This window comes from Oreochromis niloticus, linkage group LG1 (genome assembly GCF_001858045.2).
Source record: "Oreochromis niloticus isolate F11D_XX linkage group LG1, O_niloticus_UMD_NMBU, whole genome shotgun sequence".
NCBI classification, from domain to species: Eukaryota; Metazoa; Chordata; class Actinopteri; order Cichliformes; family Cichlidae; genus Oreochromis; species Oreochromis niloticus.
The window spans coordinates 11,525,679-11,550,269 of record NC_031965.2 but is presented as its reverse complement, the minus strand read 5'-3'; the positions used below and the strand labels follow the sequence as shown (position 1 = coordinate 11,550,269).

At 39.1% G+C, this 24,591-nt stretch overlaps 1 protein-coding gene across 1 annotated transcript in view; it reads left to right on the top strand.

Annotated features, from left to right (window-relative positions):
* itga11a (integrin, alpha 11a) overlaps positions 1-24,591 on the top strand; it is a 51,177-nt gene that overhangs the window by 9,066 nt on the left and 17,520 nt on the right. Inside the window, exons 3-13 of the mRNA XM_013274712.3 lie at positions 10,036-10,148; positions 10,622-10,713; positions 10,964-11,078; positions 11,170-11,297; positions 11,496-11,644; positions 11,733-11,877; positions 12,371-12,536; positions 13,149-13,219; positions 16,315-16,459; positions 17,314-17,462; positions 18,772-18,915. Of these exons, the coding sequence (XP_013130166.1) occupies positions 10,036-10,148; positions 10,622-10,713; positions 10,964-11,078; positions 11,170-11,297; positions 11,496-11,644; positions 11,733-11,877; positions 12,371-12,536; positions 13,149-13,219; positions 16,315-16,459; positions 17,314-17,462; positions 18,772-18,915 (1,417 nt within the window). The remainder of the gene's footprint in view (positions 1-10,035; positions 10,149-10,621; positions 10,714-10,963; positions 11,079-11,169; positions 11,298-11,495; positions 11,645-11,732; positions 11,878-12,370; positions 12,537-13,148; positions 13,220-16,314; positions 16,460-17,313; positions 17,463-18,771; positions 18,916-24,591) is intronic.

The following is a 24,591-nucleotide window of genomic DNA, read 5'->3' as shown; positions in this document are numbered from 1 at the left end:
ATGCTCTTTAGGCTTCCACTTTCCCTTCAACTGGAGAACTAGAATTTTTACACTTACTGACAGGCCCGTGAGCTTGTGCGCCAATCTATAGTGCAGTCAACTTTTCCAGACTTGTCTGAATTCTCATTCCCTCAGCTGTGAATGTTTGGATAGGAACAGGATCACAGCTGGAAAGTGACTCTGTGAAAAAAAAAAGCCTTTTATGACCAAAACCTGAAGTTAGGCAAGAATGCAGCTGTATTTAAAAGGCTGTACTTGAGAACCAAAATAGAATAGTAGACACAGATATCTGCTGTTTCTTTGCATTTAGGTAGGTTATTATCACAGCTGATAGCAAAGCTGGTATTTTCTTCGGCTTATGAGTCTTTGTGTGCGTGTCATTCAGTTCCATTCTGTTTGTGCAAAATCACAGCAACCCTCATCTCAGGGTGCTTTATATTGTAAGGTAACGACCCAACAATAATACGGAGAAAAGCTCAACAATCACAAATCAGCAGGCAGCTGGTGACAGTAGGAAGGAAAAACTCCTGTTTAACAGGAACAAACCTCCAGCAGAACCAGGCTCACAGAGGGCCGGCCATCTGGTGTGACTGATTAGGGGTGAGGGAGACGGGCCAAAAGACATGCATTACTTACAGAGCCTTGGTCAAGGCTTTGTTAGCAAAACCTTAATTTGGTAGGTACCATTCAGTGTCATTTAATGTTGTGAAAGGGTAAATTTCTACTGTCTTTTCTGAATCCTTTGGATCCAATGACCCAACTAAGCAGTGAGTAAAAAGGAAAACCAAAGAAAGTTGAAAAGGATAAAGAAGCGAAACAGCAAACATCAACAAAGCAATGAAAAAAAGTTCAAAAGTGACACAGGATTCAAACAGCACTCTCCTGGTTAACAGTCTTGTGAATTATGTCACTTTAACCACATCCTGTCTGTTATTCTTTCAGACATGAGTGTTTGCCCTTAGTATCCACTAATATTACCTTGTTCCCAAATGGCTTTGGCAAAACTGCAGTTGGAATGACAGCTAGTTGGGAACTGTTACAAAGGCACTTTTAAGAACTTTGGCAGGCCCCTCAGTCTGTCTGTGGACAGATTTTGCCAACAGATTTTGTCATAACCATAGAAAATAAAGCCACGAAACTTGTCGTCTATAGTCGAGATCAAAATGAAGGCTGGTTTAAAAAAAATAATCTCCAGTATTTAAGAGGCTTTTAGACATTGGAGTTATTAAAATGTGCAAAAGTTGCAAAAAGTCATTTTGAGTTTTAAGGGTGTTTTATTTGCCAAGTGTTTACTGTAAAGGACATTATTTTGCCCAACAACATTTATTGAGGTCTGTGCATTACTGCTGATGGAGCTACAGAGGAAAGGGCATGCACCATTTCTCCACATGTCTGCTCAACGGGGTGATTTAAACACCCTGCCACAGCAGGCGCTCATTGGGTTACTGAAATGAGGCCACATTACCTCCAGTTGGCAAAGAGTCTTTGAATCTGATGGAATACACGGACCTGCATACTTGTGCCATACACTGCAGAAGCCCCCCACTGCCTGTTCTACTGTTTATTTTACTGTAGTTATATCAGGTCTGCTCTTTTGAGACCTGACATCTACTCCTCAGCTCAGTTAGAAGTTGCACACCAAACACAACTACAGAGTGTCTGTGAAGGCTTTCACCTCTGCTTCAAGTAGTGCTTCTTTTATTTCACTTGTTGTGCAGAACTGCACCAAAAAAAAAGGTTATAAAAGAGAATTCAGTGTACTCACTTTTGATTCAGGCACTAAAAGAACACTATGTTATTACAACTGTTAAAGGTCCATGCTATGATATTCTTTGGCTTTTTACCTGTTGGCAACTGATGGATTTAGCCACATGAAAAGTAAAAATAAAGAAAATAAAAATAGTGGCAGTAGATGGGTCATTTTAGCTGTTGCTAGGTGGTTGCTAGGCATGTAATCCTAAACGAGATGGTATTGTCATGAAGTAAAAAATAGGTTGTTTTCATGCAGTATTTCAGGTGCATAAAGATTAAAACAGGTGATTTTAGCCAACTGGTACGTAGTCGCCAGGCAATCCTATCATAATAATGCAGCAATAATAATTCAATATATATATAATAATTCAAAAATTGATTAAATGTTGTTGTTGTGATGCTGTTGTAGATTCAAAAATGTTAATAACAGCTCATTTTAACTTATTGATAGATTGTTGCTAGGCTGCATGATGATGTCATGATATGCAATAGATAAAAACCTTCAGGGTGAAGATGAAGATGAAGCTATGTGCCAAGTTTGGTTGCTCGGTTTCTTATAGTTTAAGTAGAATTAAACTTCAGCATGACCCAGAATGAGTGACTGAGCCTATAAACTCAGCAGGAAAGTGTTTATAAAAGGTCAAGTCCCAAAGCTGTTTTCCTGTAGACATCTGTAGGACTGGAAGTCTTTTTGAAGTCACAACTTTTGCAATCTGGTGGCCTTCAGATAAAATCCAGGTTTAAGGCACTTACACATTAGCTTAATTTTTCTGAACCAGAAGAAACACAGATATTTTTTACTGTCTATAGTTGTTATATATGTGTTATCAAACTTAATTTCTGTCTATAATATTGCAGAATGTATCTGTTATGTGACTAGGAACAAAAACACCCAAAATGAAGAACAGAAATAGTGTATCACTCCCTATTTATAGTCCATTAACACCAAGGTGTTTAGTTGAAAATTAAGTTATTGTAGAAGTTGGATATTTTTATGATGGAGCTACAGAGTGAAAGGATCAGAAAAAAAATTGCATTTGATCGTGAGGGCAAAATTTAAATGTTCAGTTTTCACAAATGTCAACCACATGTTTCCAGAGGAAAAGTTACCACCAAATCCATTACGATTCATCATCTGTGAACCATAGTGTCTGCAGACAAATTTGTAGCAGTTTTCAGATATTTAGATCCAGTTATATGTTTTGAGTTTTTTTACCCTTACATTGTCAGGGAATGATAAATACCTGTAAAACAAACATGTATAACTGTGGTCACCATCTGATCATCTGAATCCCCAAACCACAATAGTGCCAAGTAAATATAACAATAGCTTATTGAACAACTGAAAATTTGGACCTGCTGGTTATGCTAAGACAAGTCCTCACAAAAGTCAGCAAAGTTTGGTGGAGACCATAAATGTCTGAACCAAATGTCATCCAGTCTAATCCATTCAGTAACTGTTGAGATAATCCATGGTGGAAAATGGTGGATGTGGATGTTCACTCCCTCTCCGTACTTGAGGACAGTAAGTTTAAAAAAAAAACTATTAAGAGCTTGTTAATGTCTCATAATCCTCTGATTGCTGCTAGCGTCAACTCAATGTCCCCCAGCAGAGCAGACATGGGAAATGAATGTCTTCGAAAAATAATTATGTGACCATAACAATCCCCCTCAATTAATGAGGCAGCACTAACAAAAGGAAACATATCCTGTTAATACAGACGGACAGAATGTGATGAGCAAGCGTGACACTGGAGTAGCACACTCATGTTTGGGGCATGGATGTGGTTTCACAGCAAATATATCTCCAGCTTCCAAATATGAAAAAAATGACCACATTAATGACAGGCTGGGCTTGGGGATGGCACTTCCTCAAACCCCCAAATCCTGTATTTATTGGTAACCACGGTAGAAAAGGTCCATGTGTTCATTTTGGGTTAAATAGTTTCTTTCATCGTCATTAGCATTCTTGCTGTGATGATGAACCAAAGCTAGCGTTTGACCATAATGAGCTCCTGAACATGATTATTTGAACAGCTTCTGGTGAAATTCAGGAGGTCCTAAGGCAGGCATCCAAGTCAAAGGCAACAATGATCCCTTTTCATCAAGGTAGATGTATCCTGACCTGAACTTAAGCTGCTGTGTCTCCACTGGCCAAGGGATAGCAATATCTGAAGTAATAATCGTGATATTAATAGCTATGAAAATATGAGCACTGCTGGAGCCACTGTGGTAAAATGACTTCCAGAGTCTGTGAGACTTTTAAAGTTGGCTTCAGGAGCAATAACACTGAAGCTTGCTCCCATATGATGTCCTCTTTGATGTGCAGTGATGGACTGTTACAACAACATTTCCCCTTGTCTGCAGTTGCTGCTGTAAAATGTCAAATCACAGCTGGCGCTAAGTTTTTGGTGATTGTGCCCTGATTGTACAATGTGGCTACAGTGAATCTACAGCTGCCCAAGAAGAACTTTCCCAACTAAAGCTCACAATCAAACATTCCCATCACAAGGTTCAGCTTGGGAACTTTGCTGTCAATACAGTCCATTAAGTTAATACAGAAGAACTGTGTTAATCGGGAGCTAGCTTCCCAGGTGAACAAATACGAATAAAAAGGAAAAACACAAAATGTAATCATTCCTTTTCATTTTCTTAAAGGGCAAACATTGGGTACTTTTTATGTATTTTATACAGATTATGTAGGAATACTTGCAGGATTTCACTTTTTTTCTTTTTCCTCCACATTGCAAAGCTATAACATCATGACAATGTGATTGTTCAGTTGCAATGTTGATCTTAGATCAACTTTAGGATGATGTAGGAACAACACCAACATGGGGATATCAGACACATGCCACCCATCCATCCATTTCCTTCCTCTTATCCAGTTCAGGATCGCAGGTGTTGCTGGAGCCTAACCTAGCTGGATATTCAGTGAATAGGCTATTGCAGGGTGAACATACATGACCCCCTATGGCTATTTCAAAATCACCTATTAATATAACCCATGCTTTTGTATGGACTGTGGGAGGAAGCTGGAGAGAAACCTCGCAGACACAGGAAGTATAAAACAAACTCCACAGAGACGAGCCAGGCAGTAGATTTGAACCCAGGATCTTCCTGCTGTGATTGCTGATTGACTGCACATTTATGTAAATATCAAAGTGTTACAATGTTGTTATTAATTAAGTGCTTAGTAGTGCAAGCCTTTGATTCCCACTGAAATCATGGACATCATGTAATGTCAAGTACTGGAACAAGGTAGAAAGTCTGACATTCATGAGCCTAACCTCAAAGTACTTAAGCTAAAGATCCGTCCTCGTTTAATTGAGAGATTTTGGCCTAAAGGTCCATGCAGGAGGTTGATCCTGGTCTGTTTTTGCTATAAAGTGGTGTACAGTATCTTTCCTTTGGGGCACCACAGCTGTTTTTTGCCAGCTGCTTTCCCTGTTATTTTCACTTGGACTGCAATGTTGTTTAATTTTGTCGCAGACTTAGAGAATTTTCCGAAGCCTTTCCAGGAATGTGACTATTTTAGGATACAACCTGCCTTTTAATGCCCAAATTAGTTGAGCTCAGGAAATCTGAAAAAGTAACTATTTTACATAGTTTAAGTAAGAATGTGATATTGGCTGCCAGATCTGCTCCTTTTTAATTAATGGTAATAATGCAGATTGTGTCAAAGACAAAAATAATGAAAAGTGGTTAAATCACAAAATGGACAATAATCTAAAACCAGCCCAGCTTTCCCCATTTAACTCGTCATTTTTAAAACTTTTCATACTGTACGTCACACTCCTTCATCACCGTGATCTTTGTGTGTTTTTTTCAGTAACCTAATACCAGCTACTGCTAATCCATCAAAGGTTCTTAACTTCTATCACAACCATATTTGACAAAGGTTAATTAGTTCGAAATTTTCTGTTATTACAACATTATTCCAGCATTACACGGACATTAGTGGCTAAAACTATAGGTTTTGCCACTAATGCTGAGGGTTTTTTTTAATTCACAACTTTAGCTTTGATTTATTTGTGGAGTTTAAATAAAACAGTCTTGTGTAGACTCCAGTCTTATTATGGCAGTGTATGTATTGTGAAATGTTGCTTCTGACTGGTGCTGTTCAGGTTTATTGCAGGTTTAATGCTGTACATAGTGACTCTGCTCTACATGTGAAAATTAAAGATTGAGCTAAAGGCAGCCTGAGATTAAATTATGTAGAAATGATGTGCCATTAAATCTAACACAATCATGACAGTTAAAGATACTGAAAACCCAAAACACCCCAATGCTTGACTCTAAGAGATCAATAATAAAGAATATTGTCGAGCTGACACGGTTTTTTGTTGTTTGTTTTCATATGATTGACAATGGTCTACAGCCAATCAGGACGCAGAACACAATGCGCTGTACAAAAAAAAAAAAAAAGATGCAAAATTGCACCAAAAAAGAATCCTCGAAACAGCAAGGCCGCGAAAGGTGAACTGCGTTAAAGCGAGGGACCACTGTATTTATGTTACAGTGGAGTTAATATTGTAACAGGTACACAGTACTGTGCACAGAAAGCATCCCTGTTATTCCTCTTTTTTTCTCAAGGCCTTCTTGTATTTTTCTTTTTCTTGAGGAATATTCCCATATGGAAAAGAAATAGTAAAAACTTATAAAAGACTTACATAAGATGTGGCCTACTTCATATAGTGAATCATATAAGGCTTATATGATTTACTCATGAAAGTGGCCACTTTCTCATTACTTTCATATATTGTTTTAGTAAGTATCCAAAACATACAAGTTTCATTTATATGATTTTTCAAGGGATCTTATATCTGTTTTCACTCTTGTATGCTTTTCATACAAGTTTCACACAAGACAGATACAAACTTTATAAGATTTATATATATCTTTTCCATATGGGTTTCTTTAGTCGTCTCTTTCATTTCAGTCTTGTATCTGACGATTTCTTGTGTTTTGTTTGTTAGACCACTTCACACTGCCCTGTGAATCATTCAAACCTAAAAAAGGCACCTAACTCAAGGGATGAGCCAGGGTTGCGTCTACACATAACAGACAACTTAGCTGATAAACCCATTTTATTGCTAGCAGACTATTGCAAAAGCACATCTTCTGTTGCCATTTTATTAAAGATACGAAAAAATGCCAACGATACCAGAAACGTGAACTATTAGCTAAAAGACATGGTGTGCAGTGTGCCCTTCTACAAATTTTGAGAAAATAGGTCTAGTGAATTGGACAATTGGACAAAAGAAGTGGCAAGCTGGAACTGTCTACAGCAGATGAACAGTATCTGAAAGCCATGTCCTTGAGAAATAGCAGCAATTCCAGCAATTCCAGAAACTGTCTCAGTGGAAGGGCGTATGTCAAAAAGCAATTCTTAAGGAAGAAAAAAAGGGAGAAAAAGCTGAGGTATGCCTAATTACACATTCCTGAAGACTACTTCATCTGATTTTTAAAAACTCTGTTTTTGCCTTATGCGCTGTACTTCTATGTATGTTTGTAGCTGTTTCAAGAAATCGTTGCACCTATTTCCCATTTTCCTAGCAAAATATGGGAAATGACATGTGGCTCAAAACTTTGCACAGTAGTATATATTATCGTAGCTATAACCAGCAAGGCTTGATGGCGAAAAACTTACCAAATGTTAAGTTAAATTGAAAACAAAGCCAGTCAAACAAACTTTGATTCAGAAATAATGTAAAAACTAACAATGAAAAAGAAATGGTCCAAAGTGGGAATCTCGTGCCAGTTTCCTGGCTGAAAATCAGCAGGAATATGCCTCCACGACACCTCCAGCCTCCTTTTGTGGATTGTGTTGCTCTTTCTTAGACATAAAACTCTGCTATATGATTTTTTTATTTCAGCAAATGGGCCACATATAAAGGTAGGAACAAGAAACCGATATGATTATTTACCTTGGAGGACTTGTTGGAAACTCCTTTGATTTATAGTCCTCCTTGAGATCTTTACGCCCTCCATCAGCCCTGAAGAAAACACACCAGATGACTTATATTCTCCATCAAATGAAGTCGTCTAAAACTTTTTAGTGACTTTTATTAGACCTCACTGACCCCACACAGGAAACCTACTGTGAAGTCAAGTACAGGAGTGACTCCTCACAAACATTCGTCATGTGAAAAGAATCTTTGGCACTCAGCACTGTTCTTTGAGGACATCTAAATTCAGTTTAGTAATGTGACAGCTCTCAAATAAGTCAGTTATTCCTCTTGGATGTCCCAATGAAACCATTATTGTAGCAGTGATTAGACCTTAGCGTTAACACATTAAGATGTTCAGACTTCAGCAAGTCTCCAAATCCAAAGACACTTAGCAGGAATATTAAATATTCGCGCGGTCACCTTTAATGTCCAAACTTCTTTTTTTTTACCCAAGCCATCATGAGTTTCTCAGGAGAAACAAGCAGCCCTGTTATTTAAGCCTGAGTTTCACTTTTGAAAAAATGTATTCAGCTCTGTGGATACAGCCTTTTCTGGCTTCCTTCTTGGAAAACATTATTTAAGTTTCTTTAGCCTAATTTCCTCTTGTTTTGTTACCTTGGCGCTGCAAGCTGTTCTCAACATTTTCACCACACTGTCCACTTTACCGAACACAAAGCAAAGTTAAAAACCAGCCCAAAGAGACTTTAAAGTGGTTGCCACAATGATTCTACTATAGACACATGTACCTGTAGACATGGAAGCTACAAACTGACTCATCTTTACTCCCTTTTTTACCTGTTGCTCTGGCTGCTGGGCTACCTTTAAGATCACTCTGGCTTCTTTGCTGGTTTTGTCTGCATAGGTAGTTGCAAAGTAGCTGATATTGTTCTAGCTGCATAATCAGCGGCACAGCTTGTTTCCCGGGGAGTGAAAAACTTTAGACTGCAGCATCTTGCAGTCCCAGTAAGAGAAACCAGCCCACCCAAGGGGTCTTACCTTAGTCCACTCTCTCCAGTTACTGCTACTCTAGCCTTCACGGGGCGATCGTGGCTCAAGAGTTGGGAGTTCGCCTTGTAATCGGAAGGTTGCCAGTTCGAGCCCCGACTCGGACAGTCTCGGTCGTTGTGTCCTTGGGCAAGACACTTCACCCGTTGCCTACTGGTGGTGGTCAGAGGGCCCGGTGGCGCCAGTGTCCGGCAGCCTCGCCTCTGTCAGTGCGCCCCAGGGTGGCTGTGGCTACAACGTAGCTTGCCATCACCAGTGTGTGAATGTGTGTGTGAATGGGTGAATGACTAAAGCGCTTTGGGGTCCTTAGGGACTACAAAAGCGCTATATAAATACAGACCATTTACCATTCACTATGTTAGAGAGAGTCTTGAATAATCTTACTTTTAGTAGATCAAATTTTTCCTTTGTTTACTTAGATATTTAACATTAGCTAACATAGCAAGTAGAGCATGTGTGTCCAGCAGAGCACATATTTAATATGACTGGGTAAAGTGTGCAATTTTTTTTATTGATGTCAGTTGTTTATATCATACTGTAGTGGTGATGAATTGGAGGGGGCCCTAGTGCCCCAACAAACTAAATTAATGTCACTGAGTATAATGCATTTGTTTCTGTCCTGGCTGCAGTTTGCACTTTACCACCAAAGTCTTTTCCTGCAATAAAAATAATGTTCACGTCTCCACTCTTCAAAAGTTGTCCTACATGTTATAAAGCATAAGTAAGGGTTTTTGTTTCCTTTGCTGTTGCATCTGTAGTTTTGATTGTCACTCAGTGAGCCACTGCAGCACGTTGAAAAAGCGATGCTAAAAACTACGATAACGTCTGAATATGAATGGCTTCTAGCCTTGCTGTTGAATTTGATGCTATGTTCCAAAATGCTGACATTAATGGTGGACGTCCTGCAGCAACTTGAGTGTTTTGATCAGATTCTTAAATGCAAATGATATAATTTCCTCCTATTGTTACTGAAGGAAATGCACCTGTGATGTCTCTGTTGTAAAGATATTGCTTATAAGTGGTGACTGGTTGTACTGGCCAGCTTCTAGGTGTGACTGCGTGGAACTGTTAATGATTATGAGACGGGGCAGTGCTGGATTAGATTACACGTAGTGACTTCCCTGGAAAAAAGAATGACTACGTATTTTAGGTCAGCCCATGTGTTTTTTTTTTTTGTTCCTCTTTGATGTTAACAGTCACCATCATATTCCCTCAGAAAGTTACTTAATGGGCAAAAATTTACTTTTAAATACAAGAAAGTTTGATGCTGTTGCTGTTAAACATCCAAGTGACTAACTTTTGGATTCTGTTTTTTGTTTTTCAGGTTATTAGTGGGTGCCCCTTATGAAATGAACGGTGCTTACCAGACGGGGGATGTTTATAAATGCTCACTGAGCAAACGAACCAACGGCAATGGTTGCGCCAAGCTCAATTTAGGTGCAGTATTACAAAACACCCCTCGATTTTTAAAAGAGCATCACGAAAAGAGTCCAAACACTGACAGAGACCATCATAAATGCAAAATGAATGCATGCTTTGTGAAGTTGTTTACCACAGTTCCTGCTTGCTTTTCACCTCATGTGTCAGTAAACATCATGATGACATGTGTCAGACAGAAGTGTGGGTACCATACCATGCATGCCACATTTTATTATTTTTTTTAAACAGTTTATGTGCATTTCCACTTGTGTGATTTGCCGCAAATGTTACCACATGCCTCTTCATACGGGTTGCACATGTTGTGCTTGTTAGGTACTCACAAGAAGTTTCGTGAAGTAAACATTTAGATCTGAGGATGTAGATGTTGCTGACACAAACCAAAGTCCCAGATTGTGTTGGGATAGCGTATTTCTTTATGTGTGCTTGAAACAGTCCATCATAGATCTCAGTGAAATTTATTTTCCCTCAAGGAAGGATATCTCTGACAAACGTATCAGAGCGAAAGGACAAGATGAGACTGGGAATGACGCTTACATCTAACCCTAAAGACAACAGCTTTGTGGTGAGAGCCCCTTTAAAAATGAGTTATGTTTTATGAAATATAACATACACTAATGGCCTGCTGCTGCAGAACATTTTGAGCGTGTGAGAACACATAAGATTGCAGTTGTCCAAATAAGGGGGAAAAGAAAAACTTCCCACAAGATTGTCTTTTGATTACATGGTTTTAATGCTGCTGTTCTTGGCATGAACCTTGCTTTTTGTATTATGCTGAGGTCAATAATCTTGCTTGTATCAATGCTTTCTTTCAGGCCTGTGGACCATTATGGTCGTATGAGTGTGGAAGCTCGTACTACAGCACTGGCATATGCTCCAGAGTCAATGCAAGCTTCAAGTTCTCCAGAACAATCGCCCCTGCCTTTCAGAGTACGTTTTGAAATGATGAGATTCATTGATGGTTTTAAGTCTCTGCAAAGGATTAGATCCTTATCTGGGAGCTTGTACCTTATCATTCCAGGGTGTGAAACCTACATGGACATAGTGATTGTTCTCGATGGCTCAAACTCCATCTATCCCTGGTATGAAGTGCAGGCTTTTCTCATCAACATTCTTCAGAAGTTCTACATTGGGCCCGGTCAAATACAGGTTTGTAAAAAAAAATAATAATACTAAGAGAAGGCATGTTAAACAGATCTAGATTTTGCTGTTCGTTCATAGTCTTTAATGTATTTTATGTTGTTCCGTGTTTTTTGTAGGCTGACGTGTCCTCAGAATTATGTTTCATTAATATGAAGGTGATGTTTTTCTTGCTATAGATCACTGTCACTGCATTTCTTTGTGTAGGTTGGAGTTGTGCAGTATGGTGAGAAGGTTGTCCATGAATTCAAACTCAGTGACTACAAATCAGTAGAGGAAGTAGTGAAAAGGGCACGCAGTATCGACCAGCGGGGTGGTGAGGAGACCAACACAGCTCTGGGCATCAACACAGCACGGTACAGTAACTCTGTTAGTCCAAACGAACACTTCACTAATCCTCCGTTCTGTACTGCATTTTACTAAACATAGTAAACATGTTCACAGCTCACAAGCTTTCAAACACGGAGGACGACGTGGGGCCAAGAAGGTGATGATTGTGATAACTGACGGAGAGTCACATGACAGTGCTGATCTCCAGCAAGCCATTGAGGACAGTGAGAAGGACGGGATCACCCGCTATGCCATTGCTGTGAGTCTGCTAGATCAGTTATTGAACTGGATTACATGGCTTATAGTTGAGGTTGAACTTGGTTTTCTAAAGGGGTAGTAAATTCCCTGTGGAGCAATGAAACACCATAAACATTAATGAGGTGACTTCATGGGGTTCAATTATAGCAGCTCTCTCAAGAGTTACAAATGGAGCCAAAACACTCGGAGTCCTCCAAGAGCTCCAAACACACACTCGGTGTAGGAGTAGTCGAAGGCGTGAATGATCTCTTCAAAGCCGCAGAACGTTTTTAGCTTTTGCCATTACTCCTGTGGAGATAGGGCGCACTCATTTCCATTCAGTGGCTAAGCCCTTTGAGTCATTTGGCTGAAAGTCAACAGGAGTTGGTTATCAAAAACCTGCTCAATGAGTGCGAATATCAGCTCGGTTCAGGGGTATTAAAGTATGGGAGATTTGTTATGCTGGTCCTGGCTTCATGCATTTAGTGACAGACTGTTTAATCTGATCTTTTTAGGTTCTTGGCTACTACAACCGCAGAGGAATCAACCCTGAGGCCTTTCTCAATGAAATCAAGTACATTGCCAGCGACCCGGATGACAAACACTTCTTTAATGTGACAGATGAGTCAGCGCTGAAGGATATTGTGGACGCACTTGGAGAGCGAATCTTCAGTTTGGAAGGTTTTACAAGACTTTTAGTTTACCAAAATTTCATGGTTAAAGTGAGGCTTTTAGGGATGCACTCACAACACTGCGGGTACGATTAAGTTTATGCGGCAAAATTCAGAAATAATAATGAAAGAACAAAAATAATAAACAATAAATGATTAATATAAACTAATAAATAACAAATAATAATCTTGTCTATAGCAACTGCAAAGAGAGAGTGTAATAAATGTATTGGTCTCTGGGCAGAAATGTCCTTTTGTTAAAAAGAAACTATACAAATAGCAATATGCATAAAAACATTGTTTCTCTGTTGTGTAACTTTAAATTAAATACATATTGTTAAAAAGAGCTTTTTGACAACATTCCCATTTTAAAGGGTATCATGTTGTAAACATCTCATATTAAATGATAAATAATAATAATAGTAATAATAAATATTAAATAGTAAAAGTTTTAAATTAAACTGAAAGCAATAATTTGTTACACTCTTAGTGGTCATGCTACAAAAGTATCCCTTTAGCACCAGTGAAATGTTTACATTGAGACTCCAGTTCCTTCACCTTTAAGAAAACGTCTGTGCCGCTGCAGTGGTTCAAAACTCTAAAAACTGACTTGTTTACACAGGAACCAGTAAGAATGGGACAGCGTTTGGCCTCCAGATGTCTCAGGCTGGATTTTCCGCTCACAGCCTTGAGGTAAGTCTGACTTCTGCTACCTCCTAGTCTCACACCATCTGTCACTGCGTAGGACAACACACATTGTCTCAAATTCAGGTCCATCATAACTCCTTCCCAAAACCTGTCATTTATTACTTTCCAGTCCCTCCTGGGGTGCTGAGGTGATGTGTGGCCCTGGAGGTTTAGGTCACCCTGATTTAGAAGCCACTGACAAGAGAAACAGGCCCTTTTTCCACTTCAGCTATGCAGTGAAGACAGCCCTCACTCCCTAAGGAAGCATATTATTGAAACGCTGAGACAAAAGCGAGACAGTTGTGGTGTAGACTGGCTCAGGTTTTTTCGCTTTTACTCACTATAGACATTGATTGTATCTTAGAGCAGATAGACGCAGGTGTGCTGGATTTACACACAGCTGGAGGAGGACGATAAGTCAGTCTCCTCTACCTGCTGTTCATACAGTACCAGTTCATCGATTTTCATTCCTTGCTTTCTGGCTCATTAGAGACATTGGCTGATGCAACTGCTTTGCTTTTTTCCAGTTCGCCTTCACAGCAGGATTATCAAGGGAGAAATAAATATGTCACATACATGTATATGTTGAAAAATAAATATATGCAGCCTTTGCGGCTGGGTGGCAGGGGTAGCTGGAAATTTCATCCACAAGGCTGGATTCCAAAGATGCTTGACATCGCCATTCAGAGTGTTGAGAACAGGATAACATCGGAAAGAATGTCCATGCTTTAAAGGAGAAAAACTGCTTTAGCATCTTCTCAGTGTGCTTTTTTTTTCTTTTCTGAGCAGCGCTCGAGCTCAGTGGTTAGCACTGTTGCCTAACAGCAAGAGGCTCCTGAGTTCAAACCCACACAGGGTGCTTCTGTGTGGTTTGAACACTCTCCCTGTGCTAGCAAAGGATTTCTAAAGGAGCTCCGGTTTCACCCCCAAAAAAAAGACGGGTATAGGTTCGTGCTGACTGATACCTAAACTGATGAGTTTTACTTGCTGGTTAAATAAAAGTTAATGTTAAAACAGAAAAAAATCATATCTGCATTTTGCACAAAAACTATTTCCGGTGTTTAATACTTTTCAGAATATCCATTACTTGTTTTTTAGCTGGGATAAAATGTACATCGCCAGTACAAAGCTGTGTGTTTGTGCAGCTCTGACTATCTTGAGTACAAGAGTAAAGGGTTCGCAATCTCAAAATAAAAGCAAGGCATACTTTATGTCCAAAAATGAATCTGCAGTAGAAATAGGTCACTGGATTATGAGGTTGAATTGTTTTGGACTTTCATTTATATGCCATGGAGACCGTTTTGACCAAAACACATAACCACACTGGCATAACGTTGCTGTTACAGAGTGACGTAGTGCAAGCGCGGTAAGCACACAATTCCATCTTTTAGGAAGGAATCGAAAACCTTCCAACTCATGCTCAAATACTGGAAAGTGTGCTGTCGGCATATTCTGTACAGCGAGAAAAAAAAATGGGCCCACTGAACTGAGGAACCCTATAATTTCAGTGTCGCTGATACTAAGTATGGTGAACTACGGAATACAGAAAATCGCCCCTCAGTCCCTCCTCGTGGCTACAGCTGATTTCTACTTACAGCTTTGTTTCCTTCATTGAATGTTAACTTACAAATACCATATTTAGCAGAGATCTGATTGGTTTCTTTGCATGCTTTCATTTATTTTATATTAGTACTTAGCTCTGAAGTTCAGGAATAACAGGAAATATGAGGTTTGGATAAACTTGTGTTTCCCTGAAAGGCTTGTTATAGTTGCTCAGCGGGCAAAAGAATCCACAGGGGCAATACCAGAGAGAGCCCAAAAAATAAAATAAAAAATTAACAAGGGCTCTGGAAACACTTGTGTACCTTTAACATAAGAAACTCAGAAGATGAAAATCCATTTTTATTGTGAAAGTTTATTAAAAATGTTTACCAACAAAGAGGATCGAGCTGATAAAGATTAGTGTCCAAATTGTCTGAAGCTGTTGCTTAAATAGAGACCTTCTGTTAGGTTTCAGGTCTGAGTGGAGAAAAATGCAAACTCACAGCAGGCAGAGTAAAAGAAAGGTTTTCCAAAGCAGAATCAACAAATCCCAACAAACAGAAATCAAAAATGAAGCAGGCTAAATGAGGAGTACCTGACTGATGACATGAAGATGATATGATAAAGAATAAAGGCAAAACAGGACTTTAAATATACTGAAAATTGACCGCGTATGGCAAACAGGTGAGGAATGAGACACAAGTGAAACTATTCAGTGAAGTCGGGGGAGGACAGACAGGAACAACAACAGAAACCTGACCTTCAAAGTAAAAGGATAAAAAATTATCCATGGGACAGACACAGAGAAAGTCAGAGAAAAAAGACACACAGAGCAAGACACAAACAGAAACACTAGAGGGACTGCTATTCAATGATTTTAATAATGTACACAAGCCAAAACCAAGAATCATTACTAGAAGACAGAAAATATGGGAACCAAAAGTTCAGTGTTACAAGAACTGTGTCTGATAGCGCACCAGGAATAAAAACAAGAATCACAAACTTGAGTCGGAAACAATGAAACAAACCTAAGAGCGTAAGAATAACCATGAAAAAGTGAAACCGCTTAATAGCAGTAAAGTCCAAAAACAAACACCACAAATCCCACAGACCATAATACCCTCAGTATGGTAACTCATTTGGTAAATGTGCAAGAGCTTGTGAGGTTGAAAGTTTTCCACTGTTATCCTGATATCTGCGTGAATGTTATCCGATGACCTGCTGGAGGGAGCCAGAGGTACTGTTTATCCTAATTAGAGTTTCCTGGTATTGTTTGAAGTAGTACAAAAAGTTCAGAACTCCCCTCAGAGTTATCACCAGATTACATTTCACCATAAGTGAGTCGTACAGTCATTAATCTAGCTAAGGTGAGCCAAACACTCAGACTCTGCCACATAATGCTGGTTGGAAACCTTCATGTTCCATGACTGTGTCCTCACAATCATCGTCACACAGTAATTACTGTGCTGCGTCCATATGCAACATGTGCAGCACAAGAAGGATTTTCTCTGTTGCTCTGCGTGCACATCCATTTATTAACTACTTAACGTCACATACAGGATGGGACTCTGGTGGGTGCTGTTGGGGCTTATGATTGGAACGGAGCTGTATTGAAGGAAACACGACAGGGGAAGGTGGTCCCTCCTAAGTTGTCCTATGCTCAGGAGTTTCCCGAAGAGCTCAAAAACCACGGTGCCTACTTGGGTAAGTACTGCAACAGCCTAAGGGAGTTTTAAAAAGTGGAAAAATCTGGACACGTTTTACGGAAATGATTGAAAAGATAAAAGAAATCCAGGAAAGAAAAATGTTATTTTTAGATCAAAGAACCTTTGAGCCATTTCTCTTATCAGTGTTTAGTTTCTGCTCCAACCTTTTTCTGTTTTTGCTGGTGCTGAGATGTATGACTGCTGTGGAATAGTACCAGTTGTTTTAGCTGCAAACCATCTCTATAAAGTGTACCCATTTCTCAAGTGCTTTCCACCATATCCAGCTCCATCTCCACTCCATGACCACAGGCCTCTGCTTTTGCCATCAGTGGTTTTGTCTCTGAGCTTATCCAGCAGGCCGCCAATAGAAGGCATTCTAGTCTGAATCGTAATATGAGGTGGAAGGAGAATTCTGGACAGACAGGGAGAAAGTTAAAGCTGGGGGAAAGAGAGGTATGAAGATGGGAGATGAAGGTGGAAAAGTATACAGTGAGCAATTGGAATTTTTAGTGGCGAAAGACAAAATGAAATAGAAGATGAAATCGGAGAAACCTGAGAAACCAGAACACCAGCTTTTACTGAATCCAGCTTACTGAGATTTAAGTCCTCAAATTGCATCACTATCGTCATTTTCCCTGACTCATGCAAATCACTGCTCTAAGATTTAACATAAATGGCAGGTTCCTTATACTTTAAATTTACATAGAGATCACTTAAAAAAATGACTTAGTGCCATTTGCAGAAAGGATAGTTATACATAGATAAGTATAAGCTGCATACTCTGGTAGCTTTTTGTCTGTGAGTGGTGTTTGCATTTTTATACGTCATGTTTTTTTTCTTTTACATAAACAGGGTACACTGTGACGTCTGTGGTGTCAGCCAGAAATGGTCGTCTGCTCGTAGCGGGTGCTCCACGATTTAACCACACCGGCAAAGTGATCATCTTCACGCTCAAGAACTCAGGCAACCTCACCATCCTCCACTCCCTCAAAGGCCAGCAGGTACAGTAGCATCCACAGCCAAAAACCGACTGATTCATACTTAAGCAGCTGTATGCCAGTTGATGCTATGATGCATTTCTAATATTGGTCTTGGAAGCATAACAGTCATTGAGGCTATAGCAACCAGAGTTTGCCTTACATATGCAGACTACCTGGTTAAGGTTTTAGAACAGGACATCATCCTTTGATGCCACCCATTCCTAAATGATACCCACTCTAACATCAAACCCATAGATAAAACACAAACGTGGGTGTATATTAATAAACTCCAGCAGTGGTGTATGTGTAGAGCACTGTATAAAAATCAGGATCACATCTGGCAGTGCAGGACTCTATCTCAGATCAAAGGGATGGACTGTTTCTTGTCTCTGTTAAAGACATTTCAGCACCCAGTATATCCTGTAAATTTAGCTTTCAAAACCACTGAATTAACTCCAAATCAATAATCTATAAAATTTGATCAAATGAATGGGAAAATGATCATGACATGCAGTACCCTTTCAGAAAAGGCTAACGGCCAACAAAATTTTTATTTAGAAATTTAAGCTCAATAACTGAGTGTGCTTCACTGCTGCAGTCCAAAAACTATATATACATAAGAAACTGTATATAATCGCTGTATGTAATCTCCATTACTGTTTGCATTGTTTTTTACGATTTTGTGCTTCACTTAGTGTCATTGTTGTTATATCATTTTTAACTTTACGACTTTGACTGGATAACCAATCATGTGTTATGAATTTAATCCGTCTGAGTCACATTACGTTTTAAGACGGTCATCATTTCAAGGGGATGTGGCTCCGTGTGTTAATGACCACTACACTCAGAACTGGCAGCGGTTCACAGGCTGCAAGCCTGAAGTGATCTTGCAGCAGCTTACATTGTACCTTGTCAGCAGCAGCTCATCCAAAATAGCAGATGTTTCTTTTGTAGAAAATGTTCTTGAGCTGAGAAGTCTTGAGCAAAAAATAAAAATTTAAGAGGCAGATGTTTCTAATGATGTTTCATCCACTTCGGTGACTGATCTACGCTCCCTCTGGAAAGCTCCCACAGTCTGAGCTTCTACAAAAGTGTCAAGACTTTTGACCACTGGCAAGCTGCCATTTGCTGACAATACTGAAGTTCAAAAGCCACTCAAGCTCAAACCCAAACATCATGTGGTGCAAAAACCACAAGAGGGAACTTAAGAGTATTTTATTTTGTGTAGTGTGTCATTTGTGATTGGGTTTAATTAGCAAACTAAATGCAGGCAATGATAAATCATACTTCTTCACACTGATCTTCACACTGCACGCACTGTTTCTTTCAGATTGGCTCCTATTATGGCAGTGAGATTGCACCTGTGGATATCGACGGAGACGGCATAACTGATAACCTTCTGGTGTCAGCACCGATGTTCTTCAGTGCAGGCTTGGAGAAAGGAAAGGTCTACATCTACAGAGTCACAGAGCTGGTAGGTATATAAATGCACGCGAGCGTTAACCAACGGCTGCACAGAACTGGGTCGACAAATGTTCAATCCCCAGCCTTTCCCAGTTACTTTCCCAGTTACACTCTGCTGTTTTCCAGCACCACTGTCAACATTTGACACACGATCTTGTCCAGATTAAATGCGCAGATCAAATGACAGCCTGCCATGCCAGTGTGCCAACTTTATTTGATGTGCAGAATGAACTCAGGAGGAAAGTATTCTCTCTCCTCTGAACCCATTTCCAGCAAACCATTTGGAGGCGAGAACTTTTCTTTAATAGAAGGAAATTTCCCGGTGTTCCAGGTCTGTCATGCTCGTTGGAATAATGAATGTCTTCAGCTGTCTCAAATCCATTGAACAGGCGTAGAAGGGGCATTTAAATATCCAGTGTACCCCCAAACCACATCACAGGTGGCAGCTTAAAAACTAAACACAAACAGAAATCGCATGTTAAAAAAAGTCTCTCTTCACCAGGATAGAAATGCCACGTGTTCTGGATAATTAATAATGTGGTTGATTCAGGTGTCGCTCCAGGATGCTGCTCAGTCATATTGTCCTGGAAAACTTCTTAAGTTGGAATTCCTTGGTTTAAAAAATATGCAGCTGGGCTCATAGTTGATATTTATAGTCAAAAATGTGATTCTGCACTAATGCATTTTTAATTGTCCGGAGACCAATCCTCAGCAACCAGGAATGTCTTATTTTAGAAAGGGTAATGCTGGCCACTTAATAGACACTAAAATTCTTTTTTTATGGTCAGTAGCCTAAAAATGGATGTCCAGCATATTCTTTTATTCTCTAACTTTGCTTCATATAGAAGCTCCAATAATGTAGTGGCTCACACATGAAAGATACACGGTTAGCGACTGAGAGGAGACACAAATCAGTGGTAAGAAGGAAATGTTTCATTAAGAAGGACACCTGGTGTAAAAATCTGCCAAATAAAGTACGTAAATCTATTTGCTCATGACTACAGGAGAAGCTGAAAGAAGCTTTAATTACTTGATAATTAATATTTAGATTTTTATGGTATGACTTCTTGTAAATGAAGTGTGCTCAATTTTCTTCAGCTCTGTGGAGTCTCCTTTCACTTTGAGGTCACTCTCTGTGCTGTTTTAGTGTCACAGAGCGGGGCAAGCTGTGCAGTGTTTGTGGAGGAAGGACCCAAAATGCAGGCAAAGGCTGTGATGCGAGTGAGCGTTTATTGACAATGGTGGCAAAGTGGCAAAAACAGGAAATAATGAACGAGGAGCTACCCAAAAACCTAAACTGGGAAAACTAATGAACAAACCTGAAACCATAATAACACGGGATGATGAGCAGAGAGACGCAGAAAAACACCAAGAAACGCCGACGGACCGACAACGAGCACAGGCAACCACACACTATATATACACACACGGAGGGGAACAAGGAATTGCAAAACAGGCAAGAGGCACAGCTGATCTTAACTGGCATAAGGAGACAAGAGACACAGACCTTCAAAGTAAAACCGGAAACACTGACAGAACTCAGAGAACCTCAACAGAATACATAATCAGAATAAGCTAGAACTAAGATAATAATAATAATAATAATAATGATAATGATAAAAACAAAACCACTGAGTCCACAGACTCAGGACCATGACATTTAGTATAATTTCTAACCACTATCTGGTAATGTGGAGGCCACAGTAGGGTTAATACAAAAGTGATGTATCATTTGGATGTGTAATAGCAACTGTCCAAAACATTCATCATATCTGTAATATATGATAATACAGTGCTGTAAAAGTCACTTCAGTCATAAGGAAGGTTAGTTAACTAAAAGAAAAGAAAAACAAAACTAGAAGTGACAAAGATTTCAGTAAAAAGATCTAAAGTAAAAAATAAAACTAAATTAAAACTAAGTAAAATATTACAAACAATATGGAAGAAATGTTCTTAGATTTAGTGGTTTGGTAATTTTTCAATTTTATTTTTATTTTTTTTATCAAACCTTGCCTCATGAGGCTTTAATAGACTTTGGATGCCTACAAGACTACTTTGAAAAAGGTTTGTGTTGTTATTGAAGTAGCTGTTCTGATGTTAGACATATATCCTCCATACAATAATAATTAATAAAGACAAGACTGAAACTAATAGAAGCTAAACTAAAACTAAACTGACTCTGGAAACGAACTGAAATTTATTTCAAATTACAAAATGAAAACAAAATAAAAATGCAAACAAATTCGAAATTTCAAAACTTCTCCTCTGTTATTTATTTAATTTTATTTTGTGTGTAATTTTTGGCAATGATTTTGTCTCATTCAGTTCTCTCTCTGTATGTTAAAACACTATCCTGAGTCTCATCTAAATGAATAGACTAGTCTGACTTCACTTATAAGAAATGTTTGCCTGATGCAGATGGGATGATGAAAATGATTTAAAGTACACCATATTACAGAAATAAATAGTAAAGAAAACTCTGTCCAAATCTAACCAAAGTTACCTAAAATCTGACAGCCGATGAAAAATAGTTGCTTTTTTTTTTAACTTGCTCCTAAGCCACTACAGACTGGTTATGACCCTTCACGGCCTTCTAGTTGAGCCACGTGTTTCACATTTAAACACTGCTGACTGTATTTTTCCCTGTTTCTCTATCAATCTTCTTCTGTGTCACACATGCACACATCAGGTAGCCGAGAAATTAAAACTACCATCCTAAATCAACCCCCTTCACGTTTATTCAACTGAAAAAACAAGTGATCTCATGTTTCGTCTGCCAGCCCTGAATTATGTTATGATCAGGGATGCCAAGTGGAGCAATGATATGCATGACTACTGATCGACTCCATTATTTGGCTCCATTCTGTCAGATTGCCTCTTTGAAAAATGTTCCAGTCGGGTGGTTGCTTTCATAGATGTGGCTATCGTCCATCTGACTCAACACTTACTAAGAATAGAGCGTCAGAATAAATATACTAAAGTTATATGGCAGTCTTTAGTTCTTTTACTGCCCTAAGGTGAAATTCCTCCATTATTTTTCTCTCTTTTGCCAGATGTTTAAGATATTTCAGTTCAAACAGGAAGAATTAAAGGCTTATGTAGAAAACACAGAAGCGGTGCCAAACCTTATCTTCTGTTTGATTAGAAGAAAATATTGTTTCTTTTTCTGTTTAAAACACGACATGATTGGTTAACTAAAGATGTTTTGGTGTAATTGAAACAACAAACGCAGCTGGACCGAGGGCAGAGAGAACAAAAAAACTTCCTTGCTCTTATTATGAGATGCCTAAATAAATGAACTGTGGATGATTTAACGAGCAGATCTGTCCTTTTAATGGAGAAATGGGCTGAGCCAGAAGGCACTGATTATTCTGTTAAATGGAACATATGGTACACTGGGACTTTTTGCATGCTATTTGTAAAAATGTCTTTTTGACACAGTAAGCTCTTCATTTACAAAAAGACTGGAACACTTTGCATACGTAGATATAATTTATATTTACGTATGCTACGTATGAATATAAATAACAGTCAAAGGCATTTAGGAACCATGAGACCTAATTTGTGTTGTTTTGAAAGAAAAATTGCTCCAAATGTTTTCCGTGGTCGACAGGTCTGGACTGCAGGAAGGCTAGTTTAGCACTTTACGATGTGCAGATTATGGAATAAACTGAGAAACATGGAATCGGGATGACATTGTCCAGCATTGTTGGTGCCTTCACCCATATACAAGTATCCAACGTACCAGACACACTAAACGTTTTATGAACTGCGCACTCATAAGGATGTTTCTGGTTGAAGTGGCATGGTTGAATGTGACTGTGCAGTAACAAACTGAAAGTTGTCATGATTATGTTTTGGTTGAATTATCTAAATTATCAGCCATTCTGTCATCCCCGTATACCCTTTAAACCAGTGCTTCCCAACCCTTTGGTGCCACGGCACATATTTCACATTTGAAAAATCACATGGCACACCACCAAACAAAAATGTCACAAAAAGCATATTGATACATTTTTCCCCGCGCACCAGGTATAGCGGGATTTAAGAATCAGAATCAGATATACTTTATTAATCCCGAAGGAAATGCTCGGTTTGTCCCCTTTTTTGCTTTCTTCTGACAACTACTCATGCTAGAGTCTTCATCTGGGTCGGAATTTTCTCCAGGACTCAGGTCATACTGACTAAATTTTCTTTTCAAATATTTATCTATCTGGTCTTTTAAGTGATGACGTGGTGAATCCTGCTTCCGGGCCCAAACTACCCTGCATTTAATAAGGCTTTTGTGTTTTTAACATGTTTAATGCTTTGTATTTTGTTCTATTTAATCTCAAAAAGCCCCTAAAAACAGTCAGTGATCACTGTCCACCTCTCTCGGTTTTTATTACCATTCATTTTAAAGCTCAGTTTTTAAAACCTTACGATGTAACTACAGCCAAGCCCATGCAGAAGTACATGAATGACTAACCTGTATTGTTCAGTTCAGTAACTTTTATCGAGTGGAAAAACGTTAGCGTTCATCCTCCAGCTTCACCGTTCATATTATGCTAACATAGCTGTGTGGCTAGCAATCACGTAGTACATCGTTATATAGCTAAATTCAGTAACCCTACAAATGTCACTGCTGTTTACTTTCCTGTCTTCATTTATGTCGGAAGTGATAGTAGAGCTGTACGTCTTAATTTGTTTCAGAAATCCCTTAGTCAGGACATGCTATATTATATTTAGATGGAAACTAGCGAGCTAACTCCCTCCTAACTTCTAACACCGTTAAATTTAATAAATTCAATTTTCATGGATGCCTGGATGTTAAACGTAATTGCTACACCTGGTAGAGCAGCCACACTGATCATTTTATTACAAATGAAAGAATTTTGACAGTTTTTCAACTCTCAGTGATCCCACAGTGATCGTTTGACTTATGGACCTGCAGCGGAGTTTGGGCCCAGACACGGCTAATGACGTCAGACTTAAAGACCGGATTGCTATTACCCGCTCCGTTTTCTCACTCACTGGATGACTGCTATGTAATTTATTCTTCATTTTCTTCTGTTTTACTGGCAATTGGCAACCCATTTAATTGGAGCAGGTAGTTGTACTGCCCTCTAGTGGTAGAGAATGTAATTGTTCTCCCCATACTCACGGCAGTCGCTTAGAGTACTAATCGAGTGGGACCCGACAATCTTCAACGGCACATGTGATCATTTCTCACGGCACAAATATATCCCGCGGGACAGTGGTTGGGAAATACTGCTTTAAACTGTTAGTTCTGCTACAGTGTGAGTAAGTTGGAATGACACATACTAACCTCGGCCAAATAATTTCTCATACAAAGGTCCGCTTTAAAGATTATTATCCAAGTGCAGCAGTTCAAGATGTGCACTGCTGTCTCTGGCCCACTCAGAGTTTGTGATAATCTGAGCAAAGAAGAGGTCATGAAGACAGTCAAAACAAACCAATGCAACAAGCCAATATGACTTTGAAAGAAGTCCTTTCATGAATGTGAGTAAACGTAACAAAAGCGAGGCTCTAAAATATCCAAATAACTCTAAAATAATCCAGAGTTCTCATGATCAGTCATTTACTCCAGTTGCTAATACATGGACTGACGTCTAAGGGGAGAATCCAGCTTTGGAAAGGAATGAAAAGCATTCTGATCTCTTGCTGTGATTAACAGTGTTTTATT